General features: G+C 44.3%; 1 protein-coding gene across 1 annotated transcript in view; it reads left to right on the plus strand.

The window, feature by feature from the left end:
* Nucleotides 1–1,785: 1,785 nt before the first annotated feature.
* Nucleotides 1,786–25,114, plus strand: part of CDH2 (cadherin 2) — a gene marked incomplete at both ends in the record, with an annotated part of 118,190 nt that continues 94,861 nt past the window's right edge. The window contains 2 exons of the mRNA XM_082327355.1: nt 1,786–1,860; nt 12,788–12,899. Coding sequence (XP_082183481.1) covers nt 1,786–1,860; nt 12,788–12,899 — 187 coding nt within the window. The remainder of the gene's footprint in view (nt 1,861–12,787; nt 12,900–25,114) is intronic.

Consider the following 25,114-nt stretch of genomic DNA (forward strand, 5'->3'; position numbering starts at 1 on the left):
GACCGGTATTTTCAATTTCGAAGCTCATGAAATCAGCATCGCACAAGCATGTACTTACCCCGCCTTAATATAAAAGCAAAGCCGCTGTTTCCTTTCAAAACATAAGCATGGCGTTTTGCGTTATTTTCTAAAGCAGGGGGAAAAAAAGGCAGAAACTGGGAGTATTTTTCTTGCGAGTTCAAATGTAAAATAAGATCCTTTAAAATAAATAACGCACCATTTTGAATCAACGCTTCATGAGATTGTCTAGGGGCCAATGCCTACAAATCCTCCCCTTATTATGTTCCAGGATGGGAGCTCTGATGCATGGACACAAAACAACTTTGCTCAGTGACCTGTGGGCGAGAGAAAATCCTTGCCAGCTCTGCAAATGACCCAGCACTGATACTTGCTTCTGTAACTGTTCACTCAGCAACACTCCCTCGTTCCGTTATGCACGCTGACATTTTTGCACCCGCGGATTGCAGCCCGGGCCAAGCCTTTGAAAACATTTGCTGATAAAATTCAGCAGGTAGTTTAGGAAAAAAAAAAAAACCGGAGTGAGAGCGGGTGGGGGTGGGGGGTAAAAACTGAAGGGAGAAGCTAAAAAAAAAAAAGCTAACCCGCTAAGCAGTTAATAGTTGAGCGAAACTTGCCGCTCCGCCAGCACCCGGGAGGCGGGCAGGGACGGGCAGGGGCGTCCCCGAGCCCCCGGGCCGGGCAGCGCCGGCGGCCCCGCAGCTTCTCGCTGCATCGACCGTCCCCTACCGAGCACGGCGGGGACGGGTCCTTCCTTCCCCAGCAAGTTCTCTCCTCGGCCCCCGCAAACAACTGCAGCGCACCAAGTTGGCGGGTTGGGATTTATTTCCCCCCCCCCAGCTGTTGGCGTTGCCGCCTGCCCCGCTGCCCCCAGCGCCGGCTCTCGGGGGACCGCGGAGGGGCAGCGCTATTCGCAGGCAGCAGCGATCCCCGGCGCTTGCCGTGCCGTGCCGTGCCGGGCCGTGCCGTTCCCATTGGCCGTGCGGCCGACAGGGAGCGACGGGAGGCGGAGGGGGAGCTGCCAGCAGCAGGCAGGGAGGCAGGCAGGCACCGGGCGAGCGCATACAGACAGGCACGCACGGCAGGCAGAGGCTGCTGGGGTATTGTTATCATTGTGCTTCAGCGGAGGGGTTTGCGTGCAGGGGGAGGGGTGGAGGGAGGAGAAGAAAGAGGGAGAGAGAAAGTGCGGGGCGAGCATGCAGCAGGGCTGGGGCCGGAGCAGCGGCGGTGCTGGCGCGCCCGGGCTGAGGCGCTGAGAGGAGCCGCCTGCCCGAGCTCGCCGGGGGGCAGCGGCGGGAGGAGCCAGGCGGGCACGATCCAGGCGTGGGGAAGGCAGCCAGCCGAGGGGAGCCGCCGCCGCACCGGCCTCGCAGCAGCAGCAGCGACTACTTCTTTCTTATCTCTCAGCCTTTTGTTCGCCCATCCTCCTCCTCCTCCTCCTCTTCCCTGCCCACCCTCTGCACCGCGGAGGGGGCTCGGCAGAGAGAAAATCAGCCTGACCCAGAGCTGAGTTTCACGCATCCTCCGCCCCTCTCTCTCTCCGTCTCTCTCTCTTCCCCCGCTGCATCGCTGCCCATGAGCTAGAGCGGCAGCCGGCAGCCAGCGCCGCGGCAGCCGGCTCCGGCAGGCGGGGGCAGACGCCGTCCGCAGCCCCCGGCAGCTGCCGCTGCCCGACCCTCCCCGCCGCTCCCCTCGCCCCGCTCCGTGGGCTCCAGCCGCGCTCCGGGACTGCTGGGGGCCGCCCCGCCGCCGCCCCTCCTCGCCTCCATGTGCCGGGTAGCGGGAGCGCCGCCGCGGATCCTGCCGCCGCTGGCGCTGATGCTGCTGGCGGCCCTGCAGCAGGTAAGCACCGCCGGCGGGGAGCGGGGCCGGGCTGCGTCTCTTTGTTCCCCTGCGGGCGGCGGTGCCCGGGGAAGGCGGGAGAGCCGGGGGCGGGGGGGGGGGGGAATCCTGCGCCGCCGGGGTGGGGGTCTCGGGGAGGGGGTAGGGGAAGGCGGCAGCCGCCGCTGCCCCCGCGGCCGGGGTGCCCCGGGGTGGCTTGTGGCCGCTCGCTCGGAGCCACCTGCTCGGGGGCAGCCCCGCCGCCGGGCGCCGCGCTCCGGGGAGGGGGGAGCTTGCGCTCGGGGCCGGCAGAGAGGGCGAGGGGGTCCCCGGGACGCGAGGGGCTGCGGCGGCGCCGCCGCTGAGGGGACGCGGGCTCTCCCCCCTCGCTCCTGGGAGAGCAGGTGCCGGCGGCCGGGGGGGTGCGGGGTGTGCGGTATGCGCTCGGCCGGCAGGAGGACGGGACCTCGGCCCCGCCGTGAGCGCGGGGGACAAAGTACCGGAGCGGACATCGGCCCCTCCGCCCCGCGTGGGGGAAGGAGGGCGGGGGTGCGGGGCGGAGGGCAGCCCCCGCGCCCCTCCTCGGGCGGCTGGGGGCCCCTGCGGGCCGCGCCTCGCCTCGGCTGCCCCCGGCTCCCGTGCCCGCTAATCCCTTCCCGGGAAGAATTTAATCAGCCTCCGCCTGGCCGACGGACTTCCCCACCCCCTGCCGTTAACGGGAATGTCCGCTGGGACGGGCTCGGGCTCCGGAGTGTTTCCTTTATTATTATCAAAGTCCTGCTGCTGCCTCCCCCCGGCGGGCTCCTCGCTCGCCCCGAGTGGCGGGGTCCCGGGCAGGCAGTGTCGGGACGGGGGGCAGCGCCGGGCACCGCCGGCCGGGATGCTCCGCGGGGGGGTTTCTCCGTGCAGAAAGTAGGGGTCTGCGGGCCGGCGCCCCTGCAGGCGCCTTCTGGGGCGAGATGGGACTGAGGGGACGCTGGGGGGGGAGGACGGGGACGACAAAATGGATCCCGGTTGGGGCAGCGAGGGCAGTGCCTGCGGGGCGGTGGTTGGGCTGGGCTCCCCTCCGGCGGCGGGGGGTGTCCGGAGCGAGCGCGGAGCCGGGGGGACCCCGAGCGGAGCTGGGGAGGGTGGCGGTGGGTTCCCCCCTCGCTTTGTGCTCGCTGAGCTCGTACCCGGCGCGGCGCCGGGGGTGGAGAGGGCGGTAAGTCGGAGGGACAGATGGCGCAGATCATCGCCTCTTAATGGTATTTACGGTTGGGGCATTTCTAGCGGGCCGGGGGAGCGGGTCGAGGCGGGGCCGGCGGCGGGGCCGGGGTGCCGGGGCGGCCGCGGCGCCCTCCCGCCGCGCCCGCAGCGGCTGGCGCAGGGCAGGGGAGGTGGCGGCGGCAGCCACTGTCCATGGTGCAGCGCACCCGCTGCCCCCGCCCGCCCGCCGCCTCCGCCGCAACGGGGGCAGGAGGAGCCCGCTCCGCCTCCCGGCTCCCCTTCCCCTCGCTCCGACACCCCCGTCCCCTCACGGCGTCCCCGGGCGGTTGAGTCCTTCCCCGCCGTTTCTAAGCCGCTCTCGGGGGCTGATGACTTGCACCAGGCGAGCGAAGTGCTGAAACGCTGCTCCACGGCAGCTGGGATTTATTTTTTTCCCTTGAGTCCTAAGAGGACACGGGGCTGGCTGGCTGGCGTGACACAGGAGTGTCCGGCTGGGCAGGAGCGCCTTCCGTGTGAAAGCAGCCACCCTGCTCCGAAACTTGTGATGTGCCACTTACAGACTGTTGTTGTGTTGTGTTGGTTTTTGGGTGGGTTGGTTTTTGATGGTTTTTTTTTTTTTTTTTTGTACTGGTTGTTTGGGGTTTTTTTTTATTGGGTTTTGGTTTTGCCTTTTTTTTTCTCTCCTCTATATCCTAGTATCTTGGCAGATCTGTACATGCAGCTTTTTTTTTTTTTTTGCAAGTCCTTATGTGCTGTTTATTGTATGTGCTTTCAGTTCTGTTCAGTCTTTCTATCTCAATAAATCTTTAAAGCACAAATTCTGCAGTAAGCTTTTATTCCATCTTTTTTTCTACCCAGGGCAGGTTTGAAATTAAAGCACCAGCTATGAATTAGGGACAGGAACTAGCGGTATTGCTTTTATGTATCACTCAGTGTCAGTGGCACGTTACGGTTGGGGAATCCAATTTCCCCCTTGTTTGGGTATCCATTAAATCAGGTTAGTGTTGATTTTTAATAGTGTGTAACAAAATTGGAACTTCGGTATGAAATCAGATTTATAGACCTGTGTCTGTACAACACTTTCATTTTAAAAGCTTCCCCCCCCCTTCTTCTTTCATGTGTACTGCAAAGAACCCTCAGAATCTAGATGCAGTGCTAACACCCTCCCCCTTCCCCCCCCATCATCATACCTACTACTTTTAGTTTGTAGGTTATCTGTATCAGGGTGTTTTGAAATGTTGAACCTTTCTACCTACTTTTTTTCTCTCTGCAACACAAGACCTATATACCTTTATTTTCTGGAGTTATTGATCACTTCATTATTTGGCAGTGATGTAGAAAAGCTGTCATTATGGAATTACTTGGAAGATCATAACTGGAAGCATGTTTTAAGGCAGATCTGTCGGTGCTGTTTATGTTCAGGAAATAGGGCTTTAGATTTTCGGCAGTATAACCTGCATGAGACATAAGAGAATGAAAACTGCACTTTATTTTACTGGTTAACAGATCAGTATGAGTCTGGAAGTACTGTCTGCGAAAAACCTGACAGAAGAAAGGATAAAAGGAGCGAAGCTTGCTTTTCTGGTCAAAACAACACTTCCAGTTTTTAGAACTACAGGACTGAAGAAGCAATGGGAAAGCCAGCATGAGAGTTACATTTACAGGAATAAAACTACTGTTAGTTAGAAATGAACTGGAAAGGGGAGTAGAAATTAAGTGATCAATAAGGAAATTCTATTTTTTTTTCATGTATAAGGTGATTGGATCACTCCGTGGATATTATTCATTTCTAAGTCAGAAACAAGTAAAGGATAATGCAGTTTTGGAGCCTTTCGTGCCTAGGTGACTGGTTTGAATTTGAATTGCGATGACTGAGGACGTAAGTTATTACTCTCTGCAGGCAGTTTTGGTCTTATTCCAGGTCTTAGTGAATGTATCCAGGTGATAAAGCTACTACCCTAAATGACACTCTCGCTAAGCTGCCTCTGCTGAGAATCCGGTGATGGCATTTCTTGCCAATTGCACCCCTCTCGTAATCACCCCTAGCAGCAGTCGCTGGCAGAATTGGGGTGAGGCATATTAACGCAGTTTTGTGCAAAAGTGGCAGCGAGATCTCCTTCTGTGGGTGCATCTTCCGTCTCTCATAGTACACCTGTGTCTTACATTTTTTTTTTTTAATCAGTGTATTTTAAGCAGTATAGTTAATATGTGATTGTATAAGCACAAAAATGAGTTTCAGGGTGTCTCTTTTTAACAAATTGGACTCCAACATCATTAACTTCTTTCAAAGTGAACAATGTATTTTATAATGCATTTCGTAAGTTCCAGAACAGGATAGTTACGTGAGTGGCTTAGCCTTTTTGGATGTAGATCCTTCTGTTCTGGTTTTGCTTTGTCTTCAAAGAATCTCTCTGAAAAGTTAAATGTGGCAGGATATTGCAGCAAAGAGCTCTCTAATCCTTGTCTGTCTGGTCTAGGTGATAGTGATACCACTGACACATCCTCAAAATTCAGATAATTGCAGGACTGAAGAAAAAAAAAATACAAGTATCTCTTTGGATATTAAACTGATATATTATTTAAATATTTATTTTGTGAAAAGGCTTTTTTAAAACTACTTTTTACATCTGTTATAGGATAGATAAGGTCACGTAAATTGATGATGATTTTTTTGAATTTAAATCATTGGTTGACAAAACCGGAGATAATTCTGTGTATTAAACAAGTTCTGATTATCTGAGCAGATATTTTAGCAAGCTCAGAAATACATATGCTGCTGATGTAACAAAGTATATATTCTCTTGTATTGTCAATTTATGTATTTTTAATAAATGTTATGTGTTTTCTAGAAAGCCTTCTACTGCTTGCTCTCTTTGTGGGTAGTATTGCTACCTAGGCATGCGGCTTAATGTGCTAGAAAGGTGAAAGTATAGTTTTTATGATACAAGTTTTTAAAATATTGCCCAAAATGGTTGTATGTTTGAACTACATCTACTTAAGAGTGTGTAATTCAAAAACTTCCCATCTATTGTTTTTCTTTCTGCTCCCAGAAATTGGAGAAACTCCTAGAAACGTCACTGGAAGAACCCTGTCATGTCCCATCTTAATTAGTTTCAATGACGCTTTTATGTCAATGATTTCATTTATTAGGTTTTTTTTAATAACTGAACACTGTAACACATAATACAATTCCGTTGTGACAGAAGTGCATGTGTATATTTAAAAATAGCTTGAGGAAGTTGTGAGTAAAGTTATTTTTACTCAATACAGACAGTCTTGCGTAAGGGACTTTTTGTCATGTGGTAAGGAGCAGGAGTTGTTGAATGGCTTTTCTTGCCTGAGTAAGCAGATCATTTACCAGTTAAACTCTCTTTATGTCTCCCACTGTTTTTGTAAATGCTTTTTTAGGTTAACAAAAAAAAAAAGTTTAGAAAACTTGCAATAGTTTCAGTAGTTCAGCAGTGTTCCCATTAGGATGAGAATTTAATTTATTTCAACAATGTACACATACAAAACACAAGTCTGGTCCCCAAAGGCTCTGCAACCTCTGATGTTCCCTGGCGTTTTTATTTTAAATCACTTTTTGTTATAAAGCACAGGAGGAACCACTAGCGTCCTTACTGAATAGCCTGTGTACTTCCACTAACCCAGCGGCACTAGTTGTGCGTAAGATGCAATGAGGCGTATCAGGGGTGCAGAGTGATGAAAGCAGAAGGAATACTTGACGTCTTTTGCAATAGCAATGGTAATTATGATAGCACTTCTCCTCACCTGCCACTGAACCGAGACTCAGTGGTTGGCCAAGTTAATACTGGCGTACGTAGAGGTGAGTCTTGAGAGGACAAAAGGTGGAGGTGGTGTATGTTATTGCAGGATGAGTTTAGGGAGGATTTATGTTTTGCCAAAGTGCGTTTGTAGTTTGTGAGTGATCTGAGAAGGGACCTTTTTCACCTGGGTGTCGGGCCGTGCTGCTGTTCACCTTGAGAGATATATAACCAAATCTGCGTGATTCATCATTTGATTTGATCCTGCAGTTCTCACTGAAAGATCATGGGAGCACCGTCTGAGTAAAGAGGGGAAATTAGGCTTTCTATTTTTAAATAGCTTATGAAAACAGATATGGGATGAGCAGCTTCCAAGATGGAAGGTATATTGCTGCCAAATTGTTTCAACGTTTAACTTAAACTATTTGGTTTTAGTCAGTATTCATGTATTTAATTAAATATGTTTCCAAAAGGCGCATTTATCCTCTCCTCTAGGCGCTCCTTGACATATTTAAAAAATATATTTTTACCAACAGACTCCTCTAGGAACTCCTCCATTCTTTATAATTAGCATATAATTATCACCCAGCAGCTGAAGACATAGTTAAAATTTTGTGATCCCCCAAAAGAGTTCTTCCAGATAGGCCTTGCAAGGCCTCCCCTGAGGGTCAGGAAAATGCAGCATCCTCCTGTAAGCGTTGGCAGCAGTTTTTGTGAGCGGAGATGTTCAGCATGAGCAGTGCAATGGCTATTATCAAATCAGAGAGAGGAGGTTTCCTCTCTTAAAGAAATGAGGATATATAGTCAAACACAGGGCTGTTTTTTTGGTTGGTTTTGTTGTTTTATTTTTTTTTTTTTTAATTAAAAAATGTGACTTACAGAAATTCCGTTTGGTTTTGTTATTGCAGTTGAAATTTTAAGACGTTCTTCTCTGATAGGAGCTGTGGCTTGTCTGGAGAAGCCGTGTCTTGGAAGGCGCAGCACTCCATGTTCTCCTAGTTGGGAGAAGGGGAAAGTCCGAATCGGGTTATGGCTTTGTGCTATGTGAGATGCACCAAATAAACATCTACGTGTTTAATAAGCAAATGAACGTTGTCTCTCAGTTGGGGTTAACAGAATAGGCTACGAACATGATTTGTGAGACTCTAATTTGTAAAGCTACGGTAACCTGTGGGAACCAGCAGTGGCTTAAGGCAACTCTTTTTAAACCAGATGGTAGCGTAAAAGTTGCAGATCCTGTTATTTCGGGAAAGTGTTTGAGAGCCTTAAGTGTTGGTTTAAGAAGACGCATTTTCTGATCTAAAATCTCCTGGTTCATGAGGTGGAGCACTAATTAGAAGTGAAGATGGCATAACGAAAGCCCTTTCTGGTGTAACTGAATGACCTCTGGGAGGACGTAGCCTGGCACCCACTTTGGAAGCTTTTGGCTTCCAGAACAATTTGAATGAAAGGCACTTTTCTTTTTCTTCAGTTGCAATCTATGGTTGAAAACAAATTGTACTTGACTACATTCACTGGAGTACTGAGTACCATGAGGGTATAAACTGTTGCAGCTCTTTTTTGCAGCAAGTCAGAGATTAAGAAGGAGTTGCTGAATGTTTTCAAGTTTAGCATCTAAAGCATTTCAGAGATGTGTCTATCATCCTGCAGAGTATCTTTCATATGCCTTATGGTAGTAAGTAGAAGCTCATCATAAAATAAGACCCACCTTGTAGAGCATCTCACTGTGTCAGGTGATGTATGTATGCAAAACTAAAAATGGATGGAACAATCCCTAGAGTTACCAAAGTTGTGAATGAGTATTGGATACCATCTTGGCCTTTAAATTAATGAGGAAACACCCAGTCTTTAAACACAGTCACAAATGTTTCTGTGATCTGTGCTTAGGTTGAATATTACTGTCACAGTTGCAAATTAATGTTGGTTATTAAGGAGGGAGAGCTCAAATACCCCATTCCTGCTCTGTCAGACATATAATTATATCAGACGTTGTTTTGAGCGTCGCACAATAATGCCCTGTGAATTGGCTGGATTTGGCAACTAGCAGCTGTACTATGTCCAATTATAACTGTATAGTATGATATTTTCTCTGATGCATACCCCTCCATTTCTCACTTTACTACCTAGGCTTATTTTTCTATAGGCGTAAGTTACATTGAGCATAAAAGAAAGCAGTCTTTCAAAAACAACTTCCCTTGCATTTTGGTACAATCAATATTAAGAAATCTAATGTTGTAGTACGTGCAGATGCAAACAGTGGAAAAACAGAGACTTTGATATTTCAGATTAATAGCTCCTCGTGAACTCCAAGGGTGTATGGCGTATGCAGAGAGAACAAGATCAGCCCTGTTTGAAAGCTGTGTTTAAGAGCTCAATTCTGCAAATTTAGGATGCGTGTTGTGATATGAAATTGCTTCAACAGTTGTGTGGTGAGCTTGCATTTTTAAAATAGATGTTTCTTTACAGAATTGCATTCTAAATGTGACTAGTTTTTAGAAAGTATGGAAATTGGAAAGCGGTATTAGTCCAGAACTGTCAACACCAGTGAAGCAATCGTGTCTGGCTTTATTCTTGTTTTAATTTAGAATCTTTTCACAAGTATGAAGCCTGTATTGTTGGAAGACACTTACTGGTGGTGTTTAGAAAAAGATGTAAACAGGAATCCTTTAGAATTACGAAGTTGAGATTGTCAACAGGTTTGTTTGTTTGTTTGTTTGTTTTAAATTGAGCTGGAATACAACCTTGACATTAAACCACAGGTTTCTAAGATACTCAGATATCTAGATATGAAACTAAAGTAACTGAGGAGCAGAGTATGAAAACTGCAGGCTTAAATGCCATAAGTATATCGAAATGGCCAATTCTTTTAATTGATTGAATAATAACTTTGACAGAGGACTTCTAATTTACATCATGTTGCTTCATAATTGCAGTTTGCCTATTGCATTTAATGAGAGATCTACACTACTGAGTTTATACACATGATCTGACACCACATTTGACTAGGTGTTAGCTCTTTAGCATCTGGAGATAGTAATGCTTGTTACTCATTTTGCAGTTAAAAATGACTAAATAAACCATAAGGGATCAGGAAAGCAGAATAATTTTTCAGTAGTAACCCTATTTTGCTTTAGCAAAGTCTGTTAGTACTTGAGAGGAGAATTTTCCAAGTGCTGAGCTCGTTCAAAGCTTTGTAACTCCATTAAGTAGGTTTTATATGGGTACAAGCTAAGGTAATTGCTTTCCATCTTAAAAGATGATAGTTTTTTAAGTAGTGTCCTTCTGTAGATGAACGTACAAGTAATATTATCTTATGTTTGAAATAGTCTTGGGAATTGTACTAATCACACAAAATCCTGTAAATTACAATAATATGCCCCATAATCTTCACTAGCTTTCCCCTTTTGCCCCAGATAAGGGGATAAAAATATTTCAGCATCCTCCTTTGCTTAGAGTTAAAATGGTTTAAGTCTTGCAGTACTCTCAGGCTGAACTTGATATGACCCAGTGTGTCTGAAGCTACAACTTCTACTTAATTCAAAATGCTTAACATAGGGCGATTAAGAATTGCTGAAAATTTGAATTCTTCCTTCCCTTGTGTTTTTATTCCTAAACAATCTTTACAAAGGGCTGTTTTTGGAGAGCAGAGTACAGTCTTTTGTTTCCGGATGAAATTGATGGCTGCAAATGAAAGAATAAAGAAGGCTCTCTATTCATGTCCCCCAGCCTTTGTTTCAGTGGGCATTGTTTCAGTTTATAAGAGCTGTTTAGTACATATAGATTGCTGGAAAGGCTGAAAGATTCCCAGGCGCATCAGTGCGGACTTGGTAAAAATCCTGCTATCTCCTCAGCTGCCCACCCAGGACCTTTTTGTTTCAAGGATACCATGAAAGGCTATTTTTTTTTTTTTTTCCCTCTTCTCAATCACATTTGCTTTAAGGTCACCTTTTCTACAGTAGTTTAAACAAGTCTTACTATTTTTTCTTTCAAATTATGGAAACCTTATCAAACTGGTGATTTGAGTTCTAAAGCCGAGGAAACTGGCTGTTGGAATTGTAATTATTTTTGAGTTACCATCTTTTTACGTTAAAAACTCAACGTGTAAATGGACTGTTGGAGCTTAGCTACAGATCCAAGTTCCAGCTTTGCAGGTAACATAGTCCCCTGGCAGCTTAAACTGTTGCTTTGTGTTTGCTTTCTCTTTAGGGTCCCCATGTAAACATTTTAAAGTACAAAAGTAATTTTAGATGAGATACCTGTGTAGTACTTAAGTCACAATTAAACCCATGCCACAGTTTAACTTAACTGGACGCTTGATAATTACAAGTTCTCTTACTGGGTGCTTAACTAGATAGTTCATTAACTTGGAGTTAGATAGTAAATTTTAATTTTAATTTTTTTTTTTTCTTGCTAGTGTCAGTGTTGAGCTGTTTAGTTAGGACCATGTCAGTGTAAGTGTAACACAATGTGTTATGAATCCCTCCTTGTATTAGTGATAAAGTTATTCTAATAGGGGTTGGCATGCTGAGCTGGGCCATGACCATCAGTGAAGAGATTACAGTGCTGCCCAGTCTCTCTTCCCTGAGGAAACCCTTGTGGTTTGAGATGCTCCTGTCCCACCTCCGCTCTCATGCTCTCTTTCCCGGAGGTTGGTAAACAGTTATAACACCATCACCTCCTCTTTCTCCATCCCTTTTTTTCTTTTTCCTGTGGGGTTTTCTTTGCCAAGTGTACACAGACATGCTTACATGGCCTTGAGTGGGTCTACTTGATGGAAGCCCATCTGGGAAAATAAAAAGGAAAATCTAATTTAAGTCTTGATCAGATTTAGGTATGATATAGCAGCACAGTTGCTCGTGCTGCCAAAGACCATATACTACATCTGGGCAAGCACATGGATAGGCCCTTAGTTGGCACGTAGGCCTGTTTGAGATTGTGCGAGGGCTCTCACAATTTCTAGGATGCGTCTCAGCCTGAGCTGGTGTGGGAGCTGGCCTCTCTGCCTTGTGCCGCGTGAAAGGGGTTTTGCCATGTACGGTCATTTAGCCACATGTAAGCTGGGCTGTTTTGTGCAGCACTAAAATGAGACAAAAACGATCCCCTGAAAAAAAAATCTTAGCCCTTTGTCACAGAAAATCGGATTTTTTTTTTTTTTTTTTTTAACTAGGCAACAAACTGTCCTGGAAACCAGCTTAGCCATCAGAAGTATCTTCTAAACATGGAACACTACAGAACAAACAAGTTTCCAAATGCTGTATTATATTTCTTAATAAAAAGGCATTTATGAAACTCTTTAAGAGTGTGATTTGAGGGGAAACTTTCTTACTAAGTGAGAGAACAAACGGTTTCACTGACTCGGCTCTTCCCTTGTTGTGCAAATTTAATAATGAGCTGCTCTCCTTTCAACTTAATGTCCCTTTGAAATAGAAGGAGATTGCATTGGAAACATTTGCCTTTATATGGTATCTGTTTGAATGCTAACACAAATATAAGTTCTGCTAAGTTACTGCAAATGTAGCATTTTATCTTAGTTTACTTGTATTGGTGCAACCTCACATAGAAATACTCTAAATAAAGCATTTTAAATCAGTGGTTGAAGTCATTCCTCTCAAGTAATCTGGCTATGAAAAAGTTGCCGACGGGTTTTGTGCAACATTTATTTCCAGAGGAAGGAATGTTTTTGTTCCCCTTATGATGCCCCTTCAGTCTCGATGGCTGGCTTAGTGGAAATGTTCAGTTGTCAGAAGAATCAAGATTGTGTATTATTTAGATCTTACCAGACAAGTGGGATTTGTTCCTTCCATTCCAGTTATCAGAAAGATTAACCCTTTGCCCCTGCAGTCCTAATTGCAGTGGTTCAGAAACAAAGATGCTGCTTGTACAAGACAGCAGCAAAATGGAGTATGTGCCAACTGGAATGTTTCTCCAGTGAATGAGAATTGCGAGTATTACATAAATTTTGTCTTGCATTTCAGGCACCGATAAAAGCAACCTGTGAAGATATGTCATGCAAGACTGGATTTCCTGAAGATGTTCACAGTGCAGTGGTGTCAAGGAGTGTACATGGAGGACAGCCTCTTCTCAATGGTATGGTTAGAAAAGATGTTTTGATTTCCCACTGCGCCCCCCCCCTTAGTCCTAACCATAAATCACTCTGGAGCGTTTTCATCCTTAAATAGGGCACAGGCTCTTGCAGGAAAGAACGTCAGCTGCTCTGTGATTGTTTTTTGATTACTCTCATAGGACTTGTAAAATCTGTTGGCATTAGTGGTAGCACACGCACCTCTGTTGACCGCAATTTGAAAATACTGAGTGTTGCGAACCTTCCCATGTTCGTCCAGTAATTCTGCTTCTCAGCACAGCATTCACGTTGATGTTTCTTATTACCACTAACAATACATATGCCATCAGTCTATACTTGGAGCCCATGTATGAGTGACGAGGAGGTAAAGAAGATTTCCATTCTGCTTTACATCTCCCATAGAAGTACTGCACTTACATCCCGTCCTAGCGCTCACATTAATGCAGAGATAGTTCCCTTACTGCTTTTTCCTGGCAACCCGAGGAGAGACGCCTATGGAAAGCAAGATGTGGGACGGGCAGAAACACAAGAGAGTGGTTACCCGTGAGCTCTCGGTCAGGGACCGCAGCACCGTGGGCTCTTCAGGGAGCCGTGCCAGGAGAGGCAGGACAGTGCCGGTGCGGTCTCTTGGACAGCGTGCTGCTCTCTCGCCCTGGCACCTATCTGCGTCTGAATGGCACAGTGCCCAGGCCGGGGATGACCTGCTCCCGAGCTCACAGTATGCTCGGCAAGTGCAAGCCCTTGCCTCCACCGGGGATGCACTGCAGTCAGTACATCTGCCCACGGGTCATCCAGGTTGGGAATTCAGTTCTCTGCTGGTTTTGTGTCTCTATTTTTTAGGGATAGAGTAGTCATCTGTAGGACAGAGGCACATGCTCTGAATCCTTCCTAGATTTCCCAGCCAGTTAAGGTTCAGTATATAGGTTTGTAAAATTAAAACGTTTTTAAAAATGTGCATTGATTTGGCTGTTTTCTAAACTGCTAACTTTTTTTTTCCCCATATAATTTGGAAATTGTGGAACTGACTAGGAACATCAGTTTTAGATGGCTTCAAATACATCTTAAATAAGGACTAATTTAATTTAATTTGTTGTTTCTTTCACATAAAAATATGGTTACACAGATCAAGACATTTAAATGAAAAAAATTCTAATGAGTTTGCAAAACAAATGAAGTGAAAGCTGTAGTCTTGATTTTACATGGTGTATGTAGCAGTCTCTCTCCTTAATTATATTTTTACAGACCTGTTTTGTGCTTTTTTAGAAGTATAATGGAAACTTGAATGCAGGATGAATTGATTAGCTTTAGTGTATTTAAACTTGAGTTATTAAAGCTTTTTCCCTCTCAGTTTCAAGGAAGTATATTCTACCACCACAGACTTCAATAAAAGAATAGCTTAGAAATTCATGTATTAAAGTAAATGTTCTGCCAATTGAGAAAATAATAAAGAGGAAAGAGAATTTTCCTTGCTTTCCCACCAAACGGGAGTTAATAGGTGACTCTACTGTAGACTCCTGCAATAGCCGTCAGTACTGAGTACTCCTTTGGTAGGTGATGCACAAACCCGGAGACCGGGGCAGAAACGGACAGAGGGCACAGCAGGCAAGTGATTTCCAAAGGTTCTGCCTTGAAACCACCAAATGTTTTGCTACTGGTTAATTATCATGCCACCAGTTCATCTTAAAATGGAGATCACACAAGTTTTGAGATCTACCCTGTCCTGTGAAAGTTCTCTTCACTCTTCATGGAATCAAGACCCTTTCTGTAATTTCTCCTCCTTTTTTCCCACCAGCTAGGAACTACAGTGGACTCCCCACTCATTCTGTGTTGGCATTGCTCATGCAAATCTGATGATAATGACTGACCAGCCTTAACTGAGTTTGAACTAGTAATGTAGGATGACAGACTGACTTCCTTTCTCATTACTCATCGCGTTCACACAGTCCCTTCCCTTGCTTCTCAGAAGTAAGTGAAGCATGACTGTTGTTTTGTCCTTGAATGGTATTAAAACGCATAGCATTTTAGGGAAATAGGAATTGGAAAAACTGTACAAGGCATACAGTATGTATCACATCATATCAGCTGGTTGAAAAATGACCTGGGGGAGTTTGTTTCCTACCACTATTTCCTCAATTGAATTACTGCAATGGTTAATTCTTTTGAAATTCTGACATGCTTAAAAGCATATAATTTGCTGGTTACACATAAACATATGGTCCGTCATTGCATAGCTTTGACTTAAATTTAATTACACTGTCATTTTGAGATACTATTGTTGTCAAAAGCCTGTTTTCTGGTTATTAAACTAGATTCAGATGACGCTGCAAGTTAAGTATAGTTGCATGACATTTGCTTCTTGGGGATAACCATGGGCCTGATTCTGATCTCGGCTGCCTCGCCTGCCTAACTGCATGCTTATATTAGTATGAATTCAGAAGTAAGGCGTGTAACTGTGGGTTTTCTATATGGTTTAGAGGTGAAAGCTTTAATTTTCTTTGTGCATTGATACCACAAGCACAGAGGCTTTATGGTCCTCTCAACCAGCTGCAGAATAATTTGAACATGACTTGGTGCTTTCTTGGCAAGTTACTTCTTAAAATACTGACCAAGAAAATGACCATGTATTTATTATCTGTCCTGTTCATTTCCTTTTGTCTTGCACAGTGGGAATCAAGCCTCTCTTAAGGTCTTCAGTTTCTATCTTACTCACCAAAACTTAAATAAAATTAGAGTTTTATGACTTGTTGTTCTGTGCCTTTCTGTTGTTACAATAACATAGGATATCTGGTTTTTAAAGTGTTATTATAAGAAATACTTACCTGAGAGTATGGGGCAGGGTTCCACCATGCACTACAGGGTACTCTATTTTCTGGAGAGGTTTCTCTTTCTCGTTCTGTATTCAGGTGGTGCTTGTTTTTGAGAGAGGGTCAGACTTGTTCCTATTACGTTTAAAAAAAAAAAAGTCTTTATAATTGCTGATGGCTTTGTCTTTTCATTCTGCTGATGGCTTTGTCTTTTCATTCATATGGCTAGGATAGTGTGTCAGCCTCTACTAATTTCTCTTCTGTGCGTGAGGGAATGAGAGGCCACTATATGTTCAGTTGTCATAATATGCAAAAAAATCGGTGGAGCAATACATTCAGAATAACATAAATTGGAAGAGGGAACAAAACTCACCTTTATTAATGTGGGTAGAGGTAAGGAAAGAGAAAGATAGCTGCCCTTGGTTTCAGGATGAGAAAACAGAGACTCTCTTGTAGGGAAGAGATGCAGTTAGTTGGGAAGGCGCAGCAAAAGAAGCTGGAAACTACTCCTTTAGTAGGTCTTGACTGAGCTGTGTAGGAGGTAGCCTGCAGTACAGAGCCTGCAGTACAGAGCCTGCAGTATGGGTTATGTCCTGTTGCTTCCTTCTGGCATAGTGTCACCCGTGTCCTGTGCTCCTGTGTTCCCTAGTACAGACTTCACTGGTTATGGCCTTGGAGACTCTTCAAAGCTGATGTCTTACACTTGGTCTTGCACAAAGCCTGGGAAGTCTGACTTAAAGATGCAATGCTCTCAGGTCACTAGATGCGTGTAAGCTAAATACTATAGGTCTAATTTTGAATTTATTTATAATGTTTTACATGTTGTTCCACTTGATACCAGTCACTTCAGGGAAATTATGGTGATTTTTACTAAGGAACTGGGTGAGCTCAGAACTAGTACCTTAATTTCTGTAAAGGAAGGAAAATGAAAATAATAATCTCTGAAACAAAATTAAAAGAAACTTCATGCATCTCTAGAAAGTGTCTTAGTGATAAAACCGTGGAGTTATTTGGGCCTCCAGATCTTTTAGAATTTAATATACCTTTAAGTTTTTTAGGACTAAATGTTCCAACATTTAAAAAAAAAAAAGAAAATAAATTGTATGCTGGTAACAACTCACCAGCCATCACCTAGTAGAAGTAGATATCTAACCCAATTTTACAGGCACAGTACTTCTGAATTGTTTCCGTAAATAAAATACGATTACTGTCTGGAGGACCATACACAAGATGTAGTATTTGGAGAAGAAGAGGTTAAGTTAGAGGGAGTTATGTTTAATATATTAAATGCCCTTGCTTGTGCTGGTTTTATCGCAGTTTTGTAGTTCATCCAAGAAAAAGTAGTTGTGGCAGTTTCATATGTATGTCCAGCCTGTTTATCTAATCTTTGTTCTATATCCTGCAAGTTTTAAGATACAAATAATGCATTTCTACTAAAATCATTCACCTAGGAAGGTTACTTGAACGGTTATTTGCAGAATTATATCTTAGAGATTCTTACTCCGATAGTTTATTTTAGTGCTTTCTTACCTTTCAAAGACTTTATTTTAACAGTCTGTCCTGTTACTAAACACATTATTTTTTGTTCTCTGCTAAGCAAATTCGTTGTCTAGACAAGATTCTTAAATATATCCTTTTGAGCATTGTGTAGCTATAAAATACTTCTAAGCTCTTAGAGTTGCACAATGGTAAAGCAAAAAAATGTTTTGGTGTTGATCACCGAGATAAGCGGTGATTATGGATGAGTAGCAGTGCAGTTTCATGAGCCATTTAAGCTGGAGCGAGCTGACAGCGTTGCCAAGAGAGGCATGCTTACGCCTTCCCTCCTCTTTGAGCCTGGTACCAAGTGCTCGTGAAACCGTAAAATGAACGGGGTTAACCAGTTTATGTGGGATAAAACTCACACTCCTACTCCTTAGGCTTTTGCTGAAAGATTTTGTATGCTTAAACAGAGCTGTGGTGTCCCTGCTGCCTTTTCTCTTCTAGCAGTGAAATGCTTAGAACATAAGATTTGTTTCGATGTTTTCAAACTGAGTGACAAAACTTGATTTTGGCATTCCCACTGACTTATTTTGTAGTTTACTATTGAAAATACCAGTTGGTCTGAAACAACCCAGAAACGCTTTGCTGGGAATGCGGTACTTGGGAATTGCCTGGCATTTAAAAGTAACTAATGTTTTTTCATGATGTAGGAGGTTACATGGGTGCTGTCTGTCCCAGGTGAAGCCATTCGGCTTCTTTTGCTGCTAGTGGTGTTTTATCATTCTACGTATAAAAATGCCCATTGTCAGCTAAGAATAAAATTTCTTTTTTAAAAGTCGTCACGCTTAAAACTGAAGTCAGGAGAGTATCTTTTAAGGCTTACGTCTCATCTCTTTCTATAAACAACTTACATACAATTGTATTCTTACTATAGTAGCATGCACTGGTGGGTTTGATATCGCAGTGCACATTAACGGTAGAGCTAAGGAAAGTATTTTTAGCAGAATCATATTTTCCAAGTGGGAAATCAGTCTTTCCCCGCAAAAAAAATTTTGGACTTTTTTTTTTCCCCATGAAAAAAAATGAAAATGGTAAGCACTTTATTTGAAGTCTCCTTGCCTTAAGCAAAGAGACAAGTTGACAAGTTCCTTCCAGGCAGACAGCCAAAGAATCTCAGATGGATGGGGTCTCTCTCTGAGCTGCTGGCAAGCTGGGAAAAAATGTTTCAATTCTTCCCAAATGTATATTTTTTTTTTTCCTGAAATTCTCTTCCTGTACCCTTCCCCCTGCCCCCCCCCAAAAAAAAACCAACCAAACAAAAAAAAACCACACAAACCACCATCCTTCTAGTTATTCTTTTAAGCCTTAGTGGAGTGAAAATTTTTTTTTTTCAGAAGCTTATGTTGGAAATATATTTATTTTTTTTCCCCAGTCCTGCTTAACATTTAGTAGGTGTAGTTTTGCCCTCTTCGATGTGAAGCAGAGTAAATTTTAATGCCATTACCTGGTGATGCCGTGCCTTGTTGATTTATTTCATGTTATTCTATATTATTTTCCAGTTCTCAGTCTCTTGCCTTTTTAATCCTTTTCCTCTTCTTTTTTCAAACAACTTTCCTGTTTGGCCTCTTTCTGTACCACACAGCATCCTAAATTGTCCTGTGTCAGTATTGAGCTTACTATCCTGGATTGGAAGAGCTGCCTCTGTTTAACTACATTAGCACAGTGCCTGTTTTATGATGCCTGTTGTCTATTCACGTACCAAGTTCTTAGTTTATTCCCAGATACTTGTCCCCTGAAAATCAGAGCTTTCTTTTGCTGAAGCAAGACAACCTTGCTTCTCTTCTTGAGATGTGGTTTCCTTATTCCTTTTTCCCTGCTCCTTAGTTAGACATAGAATATATCCTAGAGTATACATAACGTATGTTCCCTTTACTGAAGGTGGTGTGGTAAAATATCTATTTGAATGGTGACTCCTTTTGTCTCACTTCAGTTTCTGTAAAGGTCTATGGCTGATTTGCACGTGATATCCAATTTTACTCTTTAGTATTATGCTAATGATTAATGTTATTTTCTCATTGCAAGCTTGTACGTAGAACATTACATATACATAAAAAGAGAGAATGAATGTAAATAATGAAATTCAGCAATGTTTTGGATGTGCGCTAGGGACAGATATTTCAGAAATGTAACTCCCATTATCCCTCGGTGGACCCTAAAGCTGTTACGAAATTGTGGTATTTGGATCAGTTTGTATATCCAGTATCAAAAAATTTATCACTTGAGTCCTAGAAGTCATTCTAAAAGAAACTTATAAACGTACTAAACAAAATGTTTTTCTTTTATGGAATATTTGGATTAGAGGTGGAAATATATTTTGTAGTTAAAAAAAATCCTAAATGCATTATTATCATAGAGAAGTTTGCGTTGGAAGAGACCTTTAAAGGTCATCTAGTCCAGCCACCCTGCAGTTGGCAGGGTCATCTACAACTAGATCAGGTTGCTCAGAGCCCTGTCCAGCCCGTCCTTGAATGTTTCCAGGGACGGGGCGTCTACCACCTCTCTGGGCAGCCTGTTCCAGTGTTTCACCACCCTCACTGTAAAAAACTTTTTCCTTATATCTACTCTGAATCTACCCTCTCTTAGTTTAAAACCAGTACCCCTTGTCCTACCACAACAGGCCCCACTAAAAAGTCTGTCCCCATCTTTCTTACAAGCCCCCTTTAAGTATTGAAAGGCTGCAATAAGGTGTCCCTGCAGCCTTCTCTTCTCCAGGCTGGACAACCCCAACTCTCTCAGCCTTTCCTCATAGGAGAGGTGCTCCATCCCTCTGATCATTTTTGTGGCCCTCCTTTGGACCCACTGCAACAGGTCCAGGACTTGCCCTTGGTGAAGCCACTCTGGCTGTCTCGAATCACCTCCCTGTTATCAATGCGCCTTAGCATAGCTTCTAGGACGATCTGTTCCATGATCTTCCTAGGCACCTCACAGGTGAGGCTGACAGGTCGGTAGTTCCTGGGGCCCTCCTTTCTACCCGTTTTAAAAATGGGTGCAATGTTTCCCTTTTTCCAGTCAACAGGGACTTCACCTGACTGCCGTGACTTTTCAAATATCATGGAGAGGGGCTTGGCAAGTACATCAGCCAGTTCCCTCAGGACGCTGGGATGCGTGTCATCAGGTCCCATAGACTTATGTATGTTCATGTTGCCCAGGTGGTAATGAACCTGATCTTCTCTTACAGTGGACTTTGTTCTCGCAGTCCCTGCCTTGTGGTCCATCTACTGAAGAGGTGTGGGAAGAGAGGTTGCCAGTGAAGACTGAGGCAAAGAAGTTATTGAGTACTTTGACCTTCTCCCCGTCCATTGTTACCAGTTTGCCAGTCTTGCTCATCAGGGGGTTCACTTTCTTTGACCTTCCTTTTCTGGCTGACATGCCTGTAGAAGCCCTTATTATTCTTTGCATCCCTTGCCAAGTTCAGCTCCATCTATGCCTTGGTCTTCCTGACCATATCCCTACACAACGGGGCAGCATCCCTGTACTCTTCCCAGGATACCTGTCCCTGCTTCCACTGCCTGTGCATTTCCTTCTTGCCCTTTAGTTTGACCAGCAGGTCTTGGCTCATCCATGCCAGTCTCTTGCCTTCCTTGCCTGATTTCTTACACCTGGGTATCGAGAGCTCTTGCGCTCTATGGAGAGTGTCCTTAAAGATCTGCTGGCTCTGCTCTGCTCCCTTGTCCCTGAGGGCAGTTTCCCAGGGGGTCCTATTGACTAATTCCTTGAAGAGCTGGAAGTTTGCTTTCCTAAAATTCAGGGTCCTGACTTTACTTTTTGCCTGACCCACATCCTTCAGGACTGCGAACTCCGCCAGTGCATGATCACTGCAGCCCAGGCTGCCTCCAATCTTGATGTCACCAATTAGCTCACTTGCATTGGTGACCAACAGGTCCAGTATTGCATCCCCTCTGGTAGGGTTGTCTATTATTTGGCTTAAGAAGTTATCCTCAATGCATTCCAGGAGTCTCCTGGATTGCCTATAGCTCTCTGTGCTACTTTTCCAGCGGATGTTGGGGTGGTTGAAGTCCCCCAGCAGGAGGAGAGCCTGTGAGTGTGATGCCTCCTGTAGCTGGAGTAAGAAGGCTTTGTCAGTAGGCTCCCCTTGACGGGGTGGCCTGTAGTAGGCACCAACTACAAGGTTCCCTTTGTTGCTTTGGTCTCTAATTCTTACCCATAAGCTTTCTACCTGCTCGTGGCTGTTCTTCAGAGACAGCTCTTCACACTCTATCCATTTCTTGATGTAGAGAGCAACCCCTCCACCCCTCCTTCCTTGCCTGTCCTTTCTGAACAGCCTGTAGCCATTGATAGCCGTACTTCAGTCATGGGATTTGTCCCACCAAGTTTCAGTAATGGCAATGAGGTCGTAGCTTTCGAGCAGCACGGTGGCTGCCAGCTCCTCCTGGTTTTTGCCCATGATGCATGCATTGGTGTAGAGACCCTTCAGCTGGGCTGTCCACTTTTTCCAGAGAAGAAACTTGACTCGCCTTTATTCCCTGCAAAAGGAATGCTGCTTTTTTCCAGTGTAGACTCTTATAACTACATCTTGATAAAGAGAAAAATATACTTACAGAGAAATTATAGAAATTCTGAATGGTTGCAGTGTTCTGGGAAGTGTAAATTACTATCTTAGTTAATTAGTCCAGCTCTGATAGTCATTTCTGTTTATGGTGCATTTACTTGGAGTGCACTGAATTAATTAGTACTTATTCCCTTTTCCTATATTCAGCTGGTTACTTACAAGGATCTCAAATGTAATGTCCTTTCTGTGTGCAGAAATATGAATTACGAGAGCCGAGTTGTCAGCTGCTCCAGTAAGCTCTGGGCATGGCTCAACAGGGGATGGCAAAGTAGGTGTTTGTTTCTGCCTCTGAAGCTGGCTCTAGCTTTATACTGTTTCTAACACCGTTGAGTGTAGCCTTAGCTCAGTTTTAAACTATGCCATCTGGCCTTGATTCCCCAGGGGCCATTATTTCACCTGGAATCGTTATAGTTCGAGCCTTCTCCAAGGCTGACCCGTGCTCTCGGGGAGGCTGGGAGGAATGGCGGTTGCAAAGCTGTGCCGAAAGTCTCCCCAGCAGACAAAGGTGCCCTTAGGTATGGGAGATTTATTTAGTGATAGAAGAAAAGTTGCTGTTGCTTGCAACAGCTGCATTTAAAAAAAAAAAAAAATTCTTTATGTGGGTAGATCGGTATATGTAATACATGGAGCAGAAACTTGGGTGGGGCCATCTGTGTTAGCATAACGTGAGACACATGGTATGTATAATTACGCATTCAAATTCTCGCTTAAGACTACAGTACATCTTTTGTTGACTTGTCATTTTTCTGGCAATCCAGAAGACAAATTTACTAGAGCATCCTATTGAACCCATATTCTAGGAAAATGCCCTTTATTACAGAACATATTACCATACTAAATAGAGATACATTCCAGTAGTATTTAAACACCTAATGACTACATTAAATCAAATACTACTGTGTCAAAGATTTGAATGTCAATCAACAAATCCAAGTACAGTTTGAACAGCTCTGATTTTGGTTGAATGCAGTGAGGCAGATTCATTGCTTTTGATTGAACTTCTAACACTCAACATGGGGGCATTTTTTAACCTGGAAATTATAACTTTTGGAATAGTTCAATTCCAAACTTTCAGGACATGTCCTAGGCATCAGAGTCAGCCCTGCTGAACTGAGAAGACAGGAGGAGCAGAAGGAAGGTGCAAGGGAACAGTGTCAGATTGTGGATGTAAGGAAAATGACTAGAGTTGCTATTATCTTCTAATTAGGCTGTAGGAGTAACTGGCCTTTGGCACCCTTTAAATCTTTCCAGTTTAACACAACACAGATAGTTTTCCACTCCTCTCCATATACCCCAGCTGAGTGATTTGTCCTCCAGAGAGCAAGGAGAACAATGTTGGGGGATGAGTGGAGTGAAACTCTGGAGTGGAGAATGGGGCTGAAGCTGGGGAAAGGATAGAAGCAGAAGAATCCGGGTGATGAAGGATGCTGGAATGGGTGGAGGAATGAATAGAGACCCTGGTGTAGTTCAAGGGGGAAAGGAGAGCACAGGTTCTTCACAGCTCTAGAAAGAACAGAGAAACTTGGCATTGGTTGAAAGAGGGCAGAAGCACCCTAAGGTAGGAAGGAAAGTATTTTGGAGTACTTTCAGATTTCCTTATGACATCCAGTTTGAGCTAGTCATGGATAGCTGACATCCGTCCTGAGGGAAATGCCAGAGACCCAGTGGAGCTCACCAAAGTGAATTAAGTAAGCAGATAGTGCTGAGAAGCTTTTCTAAGAGAAACTGCTAGGCATTTTCGACATTAGAATGACAACAGGATGCCAACATCTCCCATTTTTTTGCAATTTATGCTAATGTCAAGAAACTTAATTTTCTGAGTATTCAGCCAAGATCAGAACATGCACAAAGAAGAGCCTTTTGGAGATAAACTGGTCTTACAACTAGGATATGAGGTTCACTAAAGAAGTACCTATAGCTGTACATCATGGCTTGTTCACTGTTCTGGAGGCAGCATTGGGATTGAATGCTCAGAGTCCATCAGTGTCTTTAGAGTGGTCTCGAAACCCACTGCTGCTTCTTGCTACAAGTGAATTGATACTAATAATGCTTTTTTCATTGTTTATCACCTTGATTATAGATGTGCAGTTTAAATGCATGTGAAAATACCAGCCTTAAGTAAAACTAGGAGAGGCTATACCAAAAATGCAACTTACTTTCCTTGATGTGGCTGCAGGATGAGTGAGTTAGATCAGCAAGCCGATCTCACACAAGACTATCCCTGCTTTTTGTGGTGGGCTAGTTCTCCCCTCGGTCAGCTTGCTTTGTGGATTTACTGGGACCTGCTGTAGAAAAGGAGATAAATAAATGAGAAAAGGGGTCTGTTAGGGGTGATGAGAGAAAAGGAGGCTATAGCTGAGTGGGACTGCACTATGTTACATTCTCTGTTAGGCTTTTTTGTTTTGTTTTGTTTTTTCCCTTTTCTCCCTGCAGTGCAACCGGGAGCTTTCTTCCTGCTGTTTTAATTTTTTCCAGGATTAGGCAGCTGGGGATCAGCTCCCTGCCTGTCCCTTGCTGCCTGCTGCGTCCCAGCCCCGTCCAGGCGTAGTGGCAAATTGTGCCGGCGGTTCTTAGCTGGGTTGCAGATGACAGCGAGCAATCCCATTAACCCGCCAGCCCAGCTGCAGATCGTCCCGGAGAACCAGGGCACCCAGCGATGCCTGTGGCTGCTGTCCCTCGCCCCGCTGCAGCCCCTGCTTGCTGGTGGGCACTGATGCTCCAGGCAGAGGTGCAGCACAGCACAGCTCGGGTGCATCTCCTCCTTCTCTGAGCTGCCCGCAGAGCTTCAGAAACTGGTCCGTTTTGAATTTTTCCTCTCTTACTGTCTGCTGCATTTTGGCAGACCTGTGAGCAGTGGCAGATATTATGATCTTGTCTGCTTGCCTGCAGGAGCAAGCTCTTTCTTGTGCACTGTGCTGCCTTTTAAGAAGTAGGTTTTGTTTGGTTTTGGAAGTTAATGGCACATGCCTCTCAGGTTGTAGAGAAGAGGAATTATTTAAGACCCTCTGTGAGTTCCAGTTTAACATTCTCTTAAATAGGAAAGTTACGAATCCCTAAAAGCATAATTTGTAACATAAAGGCTATCAAAATAGCAGTGCAATCTGTTAAAGTGTTTAAAAATTTGATTTTCTGCAGTTTAAAATGTGAAATAAATGTACACTAATTGTTTTGAATGGAGATGAAGATGGTGTTTGAAGCCTGTCTTTAAAGGAATTAGTGAGATGGCACTGCAGTTAATGGTGAAGCACTATTTTTCTGTAATGGGCTCAGCGATGTTCTCTAATTAGCTTGCAAATTGATATTC

The sequence above is a fragment of the Platalea leucorodia genome, assembly GCF_965183815.1.
Source record: "Platalea leucorodia genome assembly, chromosome: 1".
NCBI lineage: Eukaryota > Metazoa > Chordata > Aves > Pelecaniformes > Threskiornithidae > Platalea > Platalea leucorodia.